Genomic DNA, 13440 nt, shown 5'->3' with positions numbered 1-13440 from the left:
TTGTTAAGGAAATTTGATTTTTTCAACTGAAGTGGAAAGTTAGGGATACAAAAGCAAAATTGGGCTTGTATACAATTGGATTTTTTTTGAGCTTAAACTTAATGTGTCTGGACTATTTTAATTTTTTTGGGTAATGAATTAAATTTCAATGGGCGTTCGGTTTTTCGGTTCGGCTATTTCAGTTTCGATTTTTTGAAGGTGGACATCGAACACCGAACCAAACTAGTTAGTTTTGGTTCGATTTTTTGAAGTTTGGTTCGGATTGGTCCGATTTTTCGATTTTCGGTATTTATACCCAACCCAAGTCAAGAAGGCATTAATGATGTTCTTCCAATTTTACCCTTATTTAAATAAAAAGAGTTTTACATAAACAAGAAACTACAAAAAAGCTACATTTTTTTTTCCAAAGCATTTATTAAGGGTAAGTTAGTAAAATACATCTTACTTTCTCCGAATGAGTAGTTTTTTCAAAAGGTGCCCAAGCTAAAAGCACAACTTATTAATCCCTCCATCAAGCATATAGTAAATTTAGTAGTTGGACTGATCGACTACCCTAAATTTTCACCTTAAGAAGGTTAGCGCCGAATCCCACGTCAGAATCCCTCCCTTACCCCTATGTAATAATTAAATAAATAAAAAAAAAAAACTATTTATGTTGCTTTTCTAGCAAGCAGCCATAGACAAATTCACACTAAAATTCAATAACAATTTTCTCTCTCTCTCTATATATATATCCCTTTAGATACACACCAAAGTAATTTGGGACAACTTTTCGACCATTTGGTGTTTTGGGTGTTCGAGAAATACTGATTTCTGTGTAAGAATTTCATTTAAGAGTGTATTTATTGATCTTTTTGTCAATTATTTGATAAATTTTAATTCTTGCACTTTATTTCTTTTTCTCATAGTACTAGTTTGACTGATATTTCAACCAATTTGGACTTTTGGGTGTTCCAAAAGAACCTTTTTTTTTTGGTTAAGAATTACATTTGGGAGTGAATTTATGCTTGTTTGTGATTCAATGGGGACAAGTTTGTGCTTTTTGTCAATTTCTTGGTAAAATTATTTTCTTTCTCTTGTTTTATCTGAATTCATGTTTTTATCATCTTTGTAAGAAAAGCTATAAATTTTTTTTTTTTTTTTTTTTTTAGTAATGTTAATTTCAATTTTTGAGTTGGGTATGTGTGGTATGTTAGTAACAATGGAAATTGTTGCAAAGTGTAGTACGACTCATTGTTACTGTTTCTGCATTTAATTTGAGGAATGCAACGAAAAGGATAAATACTCCCTCTGTCCCAATTTATGTGATATAGTTTGACGAGACACGGAGTTTAAGAAATAAGGAAGACTTTTGAATCTTGTAGTCTAAAATAAGCCAAATATATTTATGTGGTTATAGATCATCTCGTTAAGCGTAAAAGGTAAAGTTTAAAGTTAAATTATTGTCAAATAAGGAAATGTATCATTCTTTTTGGGACAGACTAAAAAGGAAAGTGTATCATATAAATTGGGATAGATGTAGTAGTAGAAAAAGGATTGAAAGTTAAAAAAAAAAAAGAGATATGTGGAGGTTGGAAGAAATGTTTGTTTGCTGTTAGTTGAGGATGAAATGGAACTTAGCCGATGTACTCGTTCATGAGATTGATTAAAATGTCCAAACTAAGATAGGGTGTGGAATGTTACCTTCAGTGTAGGTTCTAGGGGCAGAGTCAGGATTTTTAGTTTATGGGTTCTGGACTATAGTTCTTTTTTGCTTACTAGGCTCTGGATAAATTAGTTGTACATATTAAGTAGGAGTTTGGCCATAGATTCCAAATATTTTTCAGTTTATCAGGAATTTATGAAGTTGGATTGTGTTTGGTTATCCTTTTTTGCAAAGGAGAGAATAAAACACTTTTGGAATTTGTGAAGAGTTGGAAACAGGTTTGGAGCACTTTTCCAAATTTGGAATACAACTCCAAGTTGGATTTAGAAATTTTATAACCAAACACTGATTTTGAAATAGAGTGAAATATTCTTCCGGAAAAAAATGAATAATTCTCATGGCCAAACGGCTCCTAAATGAATTTCAAGACAACTAACACGATATGAGCCAAGGTTATTGGGTTAAGCCGAACCTGCAACCACCACTGTGGCTCCGCCGTTGAGTGTATCCATCAACTCATTGCCTTATTTGTGACTCTTGAGAAGCCAAGATGGATTTCTCCATTTCTTTACATGACTAGCAACTAGAATGTGTATTCTTATGTTTTGGCTTCTCGAGTAACTCTGCCATCTTCCCCTCTATTAGCAAACAGGGCTTGGTGTTCATCTACTTACATGGAGAACTTTTCCGTCACTCTGTGCTTATTTCACTTAAAACTATTTCCATCATTCAGTACTTATTTCACCTTTTTTTATTTTGTTGTGTTATAGCTTGCTCTTGGAGATTATGCTTGCACTTTGGCTCTTTGATTGAATTTTCTACGTGTCATCAGCAAATGTTTCCTGTTTATGCTGTATACCCAGTACTATACCGTGGAAACAAATGCTGCATTGTCTGCGGCAGTTATCATTAACAGCAACAACTAACACGTCATCTCCATCTTTGGAAGGTATTTTTATGAATTTAGATGTAGTGAAAGTACAAAAAGGGGCCAATTACACTTTGACCATGTTCTTTCTTTTCCCTTATAAGTCACTTTGGGCAGGTTCTATGTTGGACCCTTAACTGAAATTTATGCTGCTTGAAATGTTTGAAGCATTGAAGTTATTAAAATGAATAAAAGCCACATTATGTGTAAAATAATTTGTGGCACAATTTGTAACTTGGTAACTTGGCACTTGTAAACTGTATCTTATTAACCAAAAGTTCTAGAAATTTATACTCTGTTTGGCCAAGCTTTCGAAATCTGCTTATTTTGAACAGTGCTTTTTGTCAGAAGTGCCTTTCAGAAAAGTACTTTTGGAGAATAGCAATTTGTGTCTGGCTAATCAGTTTGAATCAAACATGGTTACAATATGTTCAATACATATTTTCAAACACCATTGTATTAACAAAATTCTAGTTTATCTAAAAAATAAAGGGAAAGTAGAATCCCTTCAGATGATATTTTCTTCAAGTTAGCGGCTAGAAAATAAGATCTGATGCTTATATTATGACAATCTTTTTTCTAACAAAATGCATATACCTGTGTGTCCCCTAGAAATTATGTGGATGGCATGGAGTTTTCTTTCCCTTTTTTGTTGACATTCACTTAATTTTTTGCTTCATATTCTAAAATTTGTATGGTTCAATTACCAAAAAATCAAAGTCAAGTGGCTTGAATGGAACTTTAGCAGTTTTCGAAGCCCCTTATTGTAGATTCTGATAGCTTGAAATCTAGGGATTTTTTTCCATTTTTGGCCCGTCGGTCAAAGTTAATTACGGATGCTAGCCAAAATATACAAAACCTATACATTGATTATGTATATACATGTATATTTATGAATATTGTATGTATATTATATGTGTAATTATACTTAATATAAAAAGGCCAAAGTCATAGATGGACCCCGAACTTGTCCTGATTTTTCATTTAGACCCCTCAACCGAGGGTCGTACCATATGAACCCTTCAAGACAACTGTTAATGTGCCATTTAAACACAATTATTGAGGTGGCATAGCGCGTGCAATGCACCGCTCTAAAAGGGAGATGCCAATTTTTTCCTTTTTAAATTTTTTAATAATTAAAAAAATAATTATAAGAAAAAACTTATTTTAAAACAATTTAACTAATAAAAAAAAACATTTAAAAAAAAAATCCTAAAACCCAGCCCCCCCCCCCCCCCCCCCCCCCCGATCCGAAGCCGGAATCCACCGGCCCGCTGTCAATTTTTTCCGGTGAAGCCGGATTCCACCGCCGCCGCCGTGTCGCTTTCTTCTTTTGCTTTGTTCAAATACAGCAAATTCGAGCCCTTAATGGACCAAAAAAATCAATAGTCCATGATTTCTCCATTAATGGACCAAAAAAAATCAATAGTCCTTTGAAATAAACACACAAAAAAAAAAAACCCTTCATCCAAACACACCCCTTAACTTTTCTTGCTTTTCCTCTTTCTTCCTGCTGCTGCTATTGATGTTTATTGTTTTTTAAAGTAAATTGTTTAGAAGGAAAAGAATTAGTTGGGAGTGGGAGGACGACGGATGGCTAGTGGAGGAAGAAGAAAAAGAGAGGAAGGAGAGGGGCGGTGGGGGGCTGAAGAAGAGGAGAGGGGTCGGGGGCACTGAAGAAGATGACTATTTTTGTTTTTACTTTTTTTTTTTTTTTTTTTGTAAAATCCTTTTATTTTTATTTTTTAAAGCTAAAATCCACGTGGCTCCGTCTTATTTGTTATTTTTGCGTGTGAATTACACGCACCATTTGTGTGTTGTTGCATATTTATTTTGTGTTCAAATGGCACATTAACAGTTGTCTTGAAGGGTTCATATGGTACGACCCTCAATTGGGGGGTCTAAATGAAAAATCAGGACAAGTTCAGGGGTCCATCTATGACTTTGGCCATATAAAAAACCTATACATATATACTGGGTATTTTGTAAATTAGATCACCAGAAGGCATTGGACTGTAGTTATCTCTAAAATCTATGTGAATAAACTGCAGGTGGCTTAGGTGATGATAACACAACAAGTTCTTCCCCCACCGTTAACCTATCACGAGCATATTCCCATGCTGTGCAAACTTCTTCCTACGGCGAGATATGGTCCAAGGTCCATCTTGAGGTCCCTTCTGACCTTAGTGTTGAGGCAGCACAAGTTGAATTCCAAGAGGAGTCACTGAAATTAGAAGATGTCCTTAAACCGAATCATGAAAGCGTCCAAGAGGCAATGTTGCATATAAAACAAGATGCCCTAAACCAACTTATCGCTAAGTACTTGGACGATAGTGAGGAAACGACTCGTCTCTGTATCCTTTTCTCTCAAAGTGTAAACCACTCTCGACTCTTGTATGCTCCCATTCATAAGCTGCTCGATGTTCTTACCTTGGATACGGAGTCGTCCGGACATTCCCTTTCGCAAGCTCAATGCAATTGGGCCTTCGACATCTTCCTCCAATTTGACAGCCTTACTAATCCCTTTCCTAGACAAGACACCCATAACTTCAACGACATACGTCATTGCTACTTCGAGCTAAAGCGTGAGCTCGACCTTCTTTTACACAAATCACGTTCGAAGGTCCAATTTCTCCGACATGCTACCAAAGGCTCAGTCATATGTTTAGTTGGAGCTACTATTGGAGTGATCGTAACAGCTGTCACTATAGCTTCTCACGCTCTTGTCGCCCTTGTAGCAGCAGCCCCGATATGCCCTGTTTGCCTCCCTTCAAAAATGGGTAAAAAAGAACTAGTCCATCTGGTGCAGCTGGATGATGCAACGAAAGGGATCTTTTTCCTCCACAATCATTTAGAAACAATAATTTGCTTGGTGAACCGATTATATGATGCAGTGGAGTACTACAAGCGACTTGTTCGCTTTGCATTAGAGAGAGGAAAAGACCGATACCCTATCCAGGAGGTAGTAAAGCAACTCCACAGGAAACATAACAATTTTCTGGAAGAGCTTTTGGGTCTTGAGGAGCATTTGTGCCTATGTTTTGCTGCTATAAATAAGGCCAGAGGCCATCTTCTCAACTATCTCCTTCATCAAAATCAGGAACCCGGATAATTTGTTCGTCTGATACTGTAAGAAATCCTACCTCCGTTGTTTTTTCTTCTCGGTATCTAATTATTTCTGGCATGTTAAACTTGCTTTTTATTTTTTATTTTACTGTGATTGTACAGAGGCTGCTGGACCTCTAGCTTCATAAGTTTCTTAGTATGAAACTAGATACTTGCTGAAAACAAAGGAGGTTGACAGGAATTAGTTAATGTTACTTTCCATTGAAATAAAATGTTCGCTTATTTCCTCTACTGTACTTGACGACTGACGTCCATGCTCTTAACTTTTCAAACGCTATTGAACTATGAATATAAGCATGCTAATAGGATCTTGTTTGTCTGGTATATATTTTTTTAAAAGATTGTCCGACTTTACATTATCTATTGTTTCTCTATAAAATTGGTAAATTCATATTGCATTGCCAAATAAGTAACATCAAAATTACTTTCTATACTTATTAATGTTCACATTTAGCAAAACGTTAACTTATCCTCAATTTAAGTCTCATTTCCTTTTAAATTAAACTTCAACTCATAGCTCTGGTACTTATATCCCATCAAGTTAGGATACAGAATTTAGGAGGAGGGGTATTTTTAAAGACAAGTTAGAAGTTAGGCGCCAAATGCTTAAGTGTGACCAAATAAATCCGAGAAGCAAGCTCTTTTCACATGAGCTAGCTAGATATGGATAGCTAAAGAGACTGATGTGACCACATAAAACTGGATAAAGACCCGCACAGAGTTAATTGCCTCATTTGCGGTTCTTTTTGAAATTGGATTTGACGGATGGTTAGTCTCTTCATACTAGCTCTTAAATTGGGGTAAATGGATCTCTTCAATGACAAAAAGTTGGATCCTGGTATTGTCTGATAAGTTTTTATCCAGAATCCGACCCTCTGAGAACTCTAGAAGAACATGCCTTAATATTAGTGGCGCTGCTTCAAAGCCCCAGAAAACACCCGTTTTGCTTTTTCTGTTGAAAAAATTGCCCCTTTACTTTGTTCAGTTGCTCAAACATGCAATAAAGAATGGAATGTTTATGTTACCAACTACCCTTCCTTTTCTTGTCCAATGTAGAACTAGTTAAGTCATGGTTGTGTCAACCGTGTGTTAGGTGATTCTTGTGTCTTTGATTTGTCTTTAGGTGATTCTTGTGTTTCTTTGACTTCTCATCTGTTTTTTATTTGATCTTCCAAAGTATATGATTTGACCAATTTCTTGTCTATACATCATAATCCACTCATTCTCATATGAGGTTTGCCATAATTTGCTATGCTAATAAAGAGAGTATACTTCTATGATAATTGACTCTTGACATAGTTAATTCAAAAGGAAAAAACATTCACGGCGCAGTTAGTTGAAAATGGATGTTCAGCAGTGCATCTAGTAGAAAGGAAGGAGCAGGAATTAACGGTTTATTTTGCGTAAAGAAACTATGACTCCTTCCCCTCTTATTTGGTACGAGTACAATTAGTAAGGCATTGCAGCCCAACTCCGAAAGGGTTTAAAATGTTTACATTTACGTGCAGTGTTTTGTCGCCCCACTGAACACTTACCACTCTCCTGCACATTGCTCAACTTTCAAATGTCTTATTTCCCGCATCTATTATTTTATTATCTGTTGAACTGTAATGTTAATCATCATTCTTGGTTGTATCAGTTCATAAAATTTATTATAACCTTCCCGGCCTTTTGGCGAAGTTCTAATGAAGTATCAGTTTGTCAAATATGTTACACTTGCTTTCGCTCTATGTTTTTATAGATGCATAGTCGAGGACTTAAATTAAAAAAGAAAAGAAAAAAAAGATTACAATGCTATTTGAGACTGTTTCCAAACGGGAGAAGTCAAACTTATCTAAATCATTTCTAGGACATGAATGGTCAAAATTAGATTTAACTAGGAAGCTAAGTTTCAACGTGTCTTCAAAATCCATCTCATGGCCTAATTTTAGTTGACTGTGAGTACCATGTAACTGGATTTTGTTGATTGCAGATCTGATGCTGGATGCCGCTCTAGTTTCACAGGGCAAGAGACAAGGAAATTTTTGTAGTCATCAGAAGCTGTTGATGAGGAAGTGAGGATTCATATAGCCGACCCCAACTTATTTTGGACCCACCCATAGTAGTTGTTGTATCGGAATCAGGAGATTCGAAAGACTGTTGATAGCTACATCTCCAGCAAGAAGCTTACTATTGTTAGGAGATTTTGATATCCTGATCACTCCTAAAACTATAGCCCTTAGAGTAACTCTTTGGTGAATCGAAAACTTAACGTGGGTTATTAGCTAACCCGTTATGATTATTAGTATCTATAGTATTTTACAGTTAACGAACAGGTCTGATAGGAGATTCTTGAAGAGGAATGCGGTTCGTGCTTCCATCATTTTCCAGTGTCGTCGGACGATTGTTTAGAAGAACATTTTTATTTTTTTTGGTCAGCACAAGATCTAACCATACGCTGGCATGTTGTACTCTTTTCCTCAGCTTATGACATGATAAACAAAATCAGTATAATGAATGATTGTTGCAGCATTGGCTTGTACTTTGATCTTTTGGTTAAACTTGAATGCATGATTAACACCAATATTGAGGATTACGACACTGATGTTTGAGTTTCACATGAAAATGTTTACCTATAAAGGCTGAAAAAATTATCCAAGATTGTGAAGGTCACAACTAAATTTAGCATATTCAGTAAGTGTTGGATGCAACTTTTCTCTATTAGTAAGAAAAAATGTTTTCTTGTGACCTAATAGTTCAATCTAAGATTTCCTAAACAAAAAGTCATGTTTGATATGAAGTTTGGAAAGATGTGTTTTATGAAATATATTTCTGTATAACTCACGACTCAATTGTTGGTGCTTGACCTCCTGCAATTGGAATGAAAATTTGTAGAATTAATCTGGACTATCCTATAAATCGTTGTTACCAAGTCAAATGCACTAATCGATTGATTCAAATGAATCCTTACATTTAGTGTGAAACTAAGCACAGTGTATTTTCCTAGGCATAACATATACTCCCTCCGTCCCAATTTATTTGAAGGTTGACTAGTTTGAGGAGTCAAACAGCTTTTTCTTTGACTTAATTTTAGACATAGATTCTTCGAAAGATTTTATAACAAAATTTACATATTTGAAAATTACATAAAAAATACTATAATATATGAAAAGAGTTGGAGAAAATCGAAGTCAAAGAAAAAACTGATTAATTCCCAAACTGGTCAACCTTCAAACAAATTGGCACGTAAGAGTATAAGTTTTTTATCAACAATATTTATGCTCTTGAGTTTTATATAGTGTTAATGTTAATATTAATATTGACTATCCAGTAACCGTCTTCGATGGAAACTCGAGTATTCTAGTTGCACAAGAAAAAAAAAAAAAAACACACTTTCTGTGGTTAGCAAATAAAATCAACGATCTAGTAGCTCAGTTAATTGGCTACCTGAACTTTTACCTTGTTGCTGAGGGTTAGAATCCCCACGTTATAATCTTCATCCCCTACCCTCTATGTAATAAACAATTTAAAAAAAAAAAAATTAACTAGTTAATTGGGCTAGAACAATTTTGGCCGTCGATCTCTAACTCCCAGGCCCTAGCTTTAATCTTCACTGTGAGATCTCGGTCATGTGCCATTTTAAAATCCACGTGACCGACCCCTCTTCATTTCTAAATTTTGCCGGTTCCCTTTATTCAGAATGAAATTTTCCAATTCCGTTAAATTTTCATTTTTGCCTAACAAGTAACAACCATAAGGTAAATTGAAAAAGAAAATTACTTAAAAATATATATATATTTAAGGGACTACTTTGAACCTACCAAACATAGAGACCAATTTTGTCATATCCCTATTAAAGTATTTCATAGGAAAATGACTTGTTTGACCAAGTCTTAAAGAATCTTTTTGTTTCGTAAAAGGCCACTTACAAAAAAAAAAAAAAAAAGACTTTATTGGTCTGTTTTCTTTGCTTGAAAGTTTCTAAAATAAAAAATCAACAGGCTTTTCTCTGTACTATAGTTCATTTGCCATTTGCTATTTTGGGCAAGAATTTCATTTTGCTGTGTGTTATTCAAGGTTAGTAAGTTACATCTTTTTGTCAAAATTTCTTTTTCTCTTTTTTAAATTTATTCTTCCTCTTTAATTATCTTTTACTTGTGCTATTATCTGATTTAAGTTCTTGCATTTATTTTCTTTGCTAGAAAAGCTACAAAAGTTTCAATATTTTTTCCAGTAATACCAATTTCAGTTTTGGAGTTTGGGGTTCTGAGGATATGATTTGCTAATTTTGTTTTGATAATCATGGTGTCCGGACTAGCTTGCGCGCACCTCAATTAATTCCATCATTCGCTGCTTATTTGACTTGTTATTATTTCCTTCATTCAGTACTTAATTTCAGTTTGTTATTGCTGAATTGTATGACTATCTCATCTAAAAGCTTAAACTGTTAGGTAGAGCACAATATATTTACTTGATTGTGTCTTCAACACGCCCCCTCATATATGGGCCTGATTCTTATTTTTGATCAACCAAGCATGTGGAAATTAATTTTGATAATGAGTGGCATCGGACTCGTACTTAGGCCATTTGATACCATGTTGAATTGTGTGACCATCTCATCTAAATTACATTTTATTTACTGTCTTTGATAGTTTTTTTTTTCCTGCTGTAACTTACTTTTACAGATTCTGCTTTGCGCGTTGGATCTTTGATTGATTCTTCTCGTGTATAATCGATATTTGATCACTATTTGTGCTGCGTACCGGTACCACACAGTGGAACAAATGCTGCATTGTCTGCAGCAGTTATCATTAACAGCAAAAACTAAGGACTCACCTCAAGCTTTGGAAGGTGAAATTTATGAATTTAGTTGTAGTGAAGTACAAAAGAGGCAATTACATTTTAAAGCTTGTAATATGAATTTAGTTGTAGTGAAGTATCAGATAATTATAACCTTCAAAGTAGGGACTGGTAATAAGATCCAATTCTAATATGTCTGGTATTATAAAAGTTGCATTATGACAAGGTTTCCCCGTTTGTACATGGTATCTTGGGCCCTATGTTGCTCGGACTCTCCAAAAATGTTACCGCACCCGTGTCGGAAACTCCAAAAATGCACTACTTATGGAGGATCCGGCATGCTCCCGGTGACATTTTTAAGAGTCCGAGCAACATAAATTTTGGCAAGCTTATGTGTTTTTCAGGTGAGATTTAGTTGGTTTCTTGACCATACTTATTTTCTGAGAGATTCTGTAAGTTGAGTGACTTTATAGTGACAAAAAATAGTTTAGTGACTTTTATAGGAAAAAACTATAAATTCGGTGACCATTCTAGGAATTAACTCTTCGATAGGTACAAATATGAAATAAAATGGTTTGAATGAAAGTTTAATACTTTTTTCTGATAGCTTCAAATATATGTAAATGAACTGCAGGTGGTTTAGTTGATGATAATGCTTCGAGTTCTCGATCTTCACCTACTGTCAACCTGTCACAAGCATATACACTTGCTGTTCAAGCTTCTTGCAACAAAGAGATCTGGTCCAAGCTGCACCACGAGGTCCCCCCGGTGCTGAACGTGGAGGAGGTAGCACAAATTGAGTTCCAGGAGGAACCCCTGCAACTCGAAGATGTCCTTGAACCGAGCCGTGAGCATGTCGAAGAGACAATTTCGCGTATAAAACAGGACGCCCTAAACCAACTTGTTGCTAAGTACTTTGACAATAGTGAGCAAACTGCTCGTCTCTGTATCCGTATCTCTCAAAATGTGAACAAAGCTCGACTCTTATATGCCCCCCTTCATAAAATTCTCGATGTCCTTCCCCTGGACTCGGATTCCCTTTCGCAAGCTCAGTATGATTTGGCATTTGACATCTTCCTCCAGTTCGACAGCCTCGCCAATCATTTTCCTAGACGTGACACCTATAACTTCAATGATATGCTTGATTGCTCCTTCCAGCTAAAGAACCAGCTCGAACTTCGTCTACACAAGTCACGTTCAAAAGTCAAACTTCTCCGCCGTGCCACCAGAGGCTCAGCCTTATGTCTTGTTGCAGCTACCGTTGGAGCGGTCATATCAGCTGTTGTTATAGCTACTCATGGTCTTGCCGCTCTTGTTGCCATCACAATAAGCCCCGCTTGCCTCCTTCCTTCAAATATGAAAAAAAAAGAAGTAGATCTCATGCAGCTGGATTATGCAACAAAGGGGATTTTTTTCCTCTACAATCACTTAAATACTGTAAAAATCCTAGTGGGCTTGTTACATGACGTGGTGGAGTCCTACAATGGTACTATTCGCTTTGGGCTAGTGCGTGGAAGAGATCGGTATCGCATTCGGGAGGCACTGAAGCAACTTCGCAGGAAACATAGTGCTTTCCTTGAGCAGCTTGTTAGTCTTGAGGAACATCTGTGTGTGTGTTTTACTGCAATAAGTACGGCTAGACACCATCTTCTTAATTATCTCCGTCATCAAAATCAAGCTCCTCGATAATCTGTTCTTGATTACTGTAAGTACTGAGCCTTCTTATCTTTCCTTTTGTTACCTTTTTTGTTTTCTGTCCTTGGTAGTCTTATAATCATGCTAATATGATCTTATTCATGTGGTATCTTTTTATAGAAATGTCCTACTTTCATTTCTTAATGTTCCTAAAACGTGTACTTTCAGATAAACTCTCATTGGTAATTTTAGTATCAAAATTACATTCTATACTATTTTCAACAACAACAACTACTACTATGCCTCATTTCCAACAACAACATTCTATACTATTTTATGTTCAAGTTTACCCAAAATTGAAACTTATATCTAGGACATGAACGGTCAAAATTAGATTTAACTAGGAAGCTAAGTTTCAACGTGTCTTCAAAATCCATCTCATGGCCTAATTTTAGTTGACTGTGAGTACCATGTAACTGGATTTTGTTGATTGCAGATCTGATGCTGGATGCCGCTCTAGTTTCACAGGGCAAGAGACGAGGAAATTTTTGTAGTCATCAGAAGCTGTTGATGAGGAAGTGGGGATTCATATAGCCGAACCCAACTTATTTTGGACCCACCCATAGTAGTTGTTGTATCGGAATCAGGAGATTGAAAGACTGTTGATAGCTACATCTCCAGCAAGAAGCTTACTATTGTTAGGAGATTTTGATATCCTGATCACTCCTAAAACTATAGCCCTTATAGTAACTCTTTGGTGAATCGAAAACTTAACGTGGGTTATTAGCTAACCCGTTATGATTATTAGTATCTATAGTATTTTACAGTTAACGAACAGGTCTGATAGGAGATTCTTGAAGAGGAATGCGGTTCGTGCTTCCATCATTTTCCAGTGTCGTCGGACGATTGTTTAGAAGAACATTTTTATTTTTTTTGGTCAGCACAAGATCTAACCATACGCTGGCATGTTGTACTCTTTTCCTCATCTTATGACATGATAAACAAAATCAGTATAATGAATGATTGTTGCAGCATTGGCTTGTACTTTGATCTTTTGGTTAAACTTGAATGCATGAGTAACACCAATATTGAGGATTACGACACTGATGTTTGAGTTTCACATGAAAAAGTTTACCTATAAAGGCTGAAAAAATTATCCAAGATTGTGAAGGTCACAACTAAATTTAGCATATTCAGTAAGTGTTGGATGCAACCTTTCTCTATTAGTAAGAAAAAATGTTTTCTTGTGACCTAATAGTTCAATCTAAGATTTCCTAAACAAAAAGTCATGTTTGATATGAAGTTTGGAAAGATGTGTTTTATGAAA

At 35.7% G+C, this 13440-nt stretch overlaps 2 protein-coding genes across 2 annotated transcripts; both read left to right on the top strand.

The window, feature by feature from the left end:
* Positions 1–729: 729 nt before the first annotated feature.
* On the top strand, positions 730–8210 carry LOC132032849 (UPF0496 protein At3g19330-like). Its single transcript, XM_059422619.1, has 4 exons — positions 730–817; positions 2416–2594; positions 4625–5702; positions 7672–8210. Exons 2-3 carry the CDS (start codon positions 2528–2530, stop codon positions 5683–5685), a joined length of 1128 nt encoding a protein of 375 aa, XP_059278602.1. The 5' UTR covers positions 730–817; positions 2416–2527; the 3' UTR covers positions 5686–5702; positions 7672–8210.
* Positions 8211–9594: 1384 nt separating this feature from the next.
* Positions 9595–13147, top strand: LOC132035208 (UPF0496 protein At3g19330-like). The gene is made up of 4 exons (XM_059425491.1): positions 9595–9755; positions 10364–10529; positions 11113–12183; positions 12610–13147. Exons 2-3 carry the CDS (start codon positions 10463–10465, stop codon positions 12165–12167), a joined length of 1122 nt encoding a protein of 373 aa, XP_059281474.1. The 5' UTR covers positions 9595–9755; positions 10364–10462; the 3' UTR covers positions 12168–12183; positions 12610–13147.
* Positions 13148–13440: the final 293 nt, after the last annotated feature.

Source organism: Lycium ferocissimum, chromosome 10 (genome assembly GCF_029784015.1).
Source record: "Lycium ferocissimum isolate CSIRO_LF1 chromosome 10, AGI_CSIRO_Lferr_CH_V1, whole genome shotgun sequence".
Lineage (NCBI taxonomy): Eukaryota > Viridiplantae > Streptophyta > Magnoliopsida > Solanales > Solanaceae > Lycium > Lycium ferocissimum.
The sequence above is the reverse complement of the archived record's forward strand: the minus strand, read 5'-3'. Positions and strand labels throughout refer to the sequence as shown.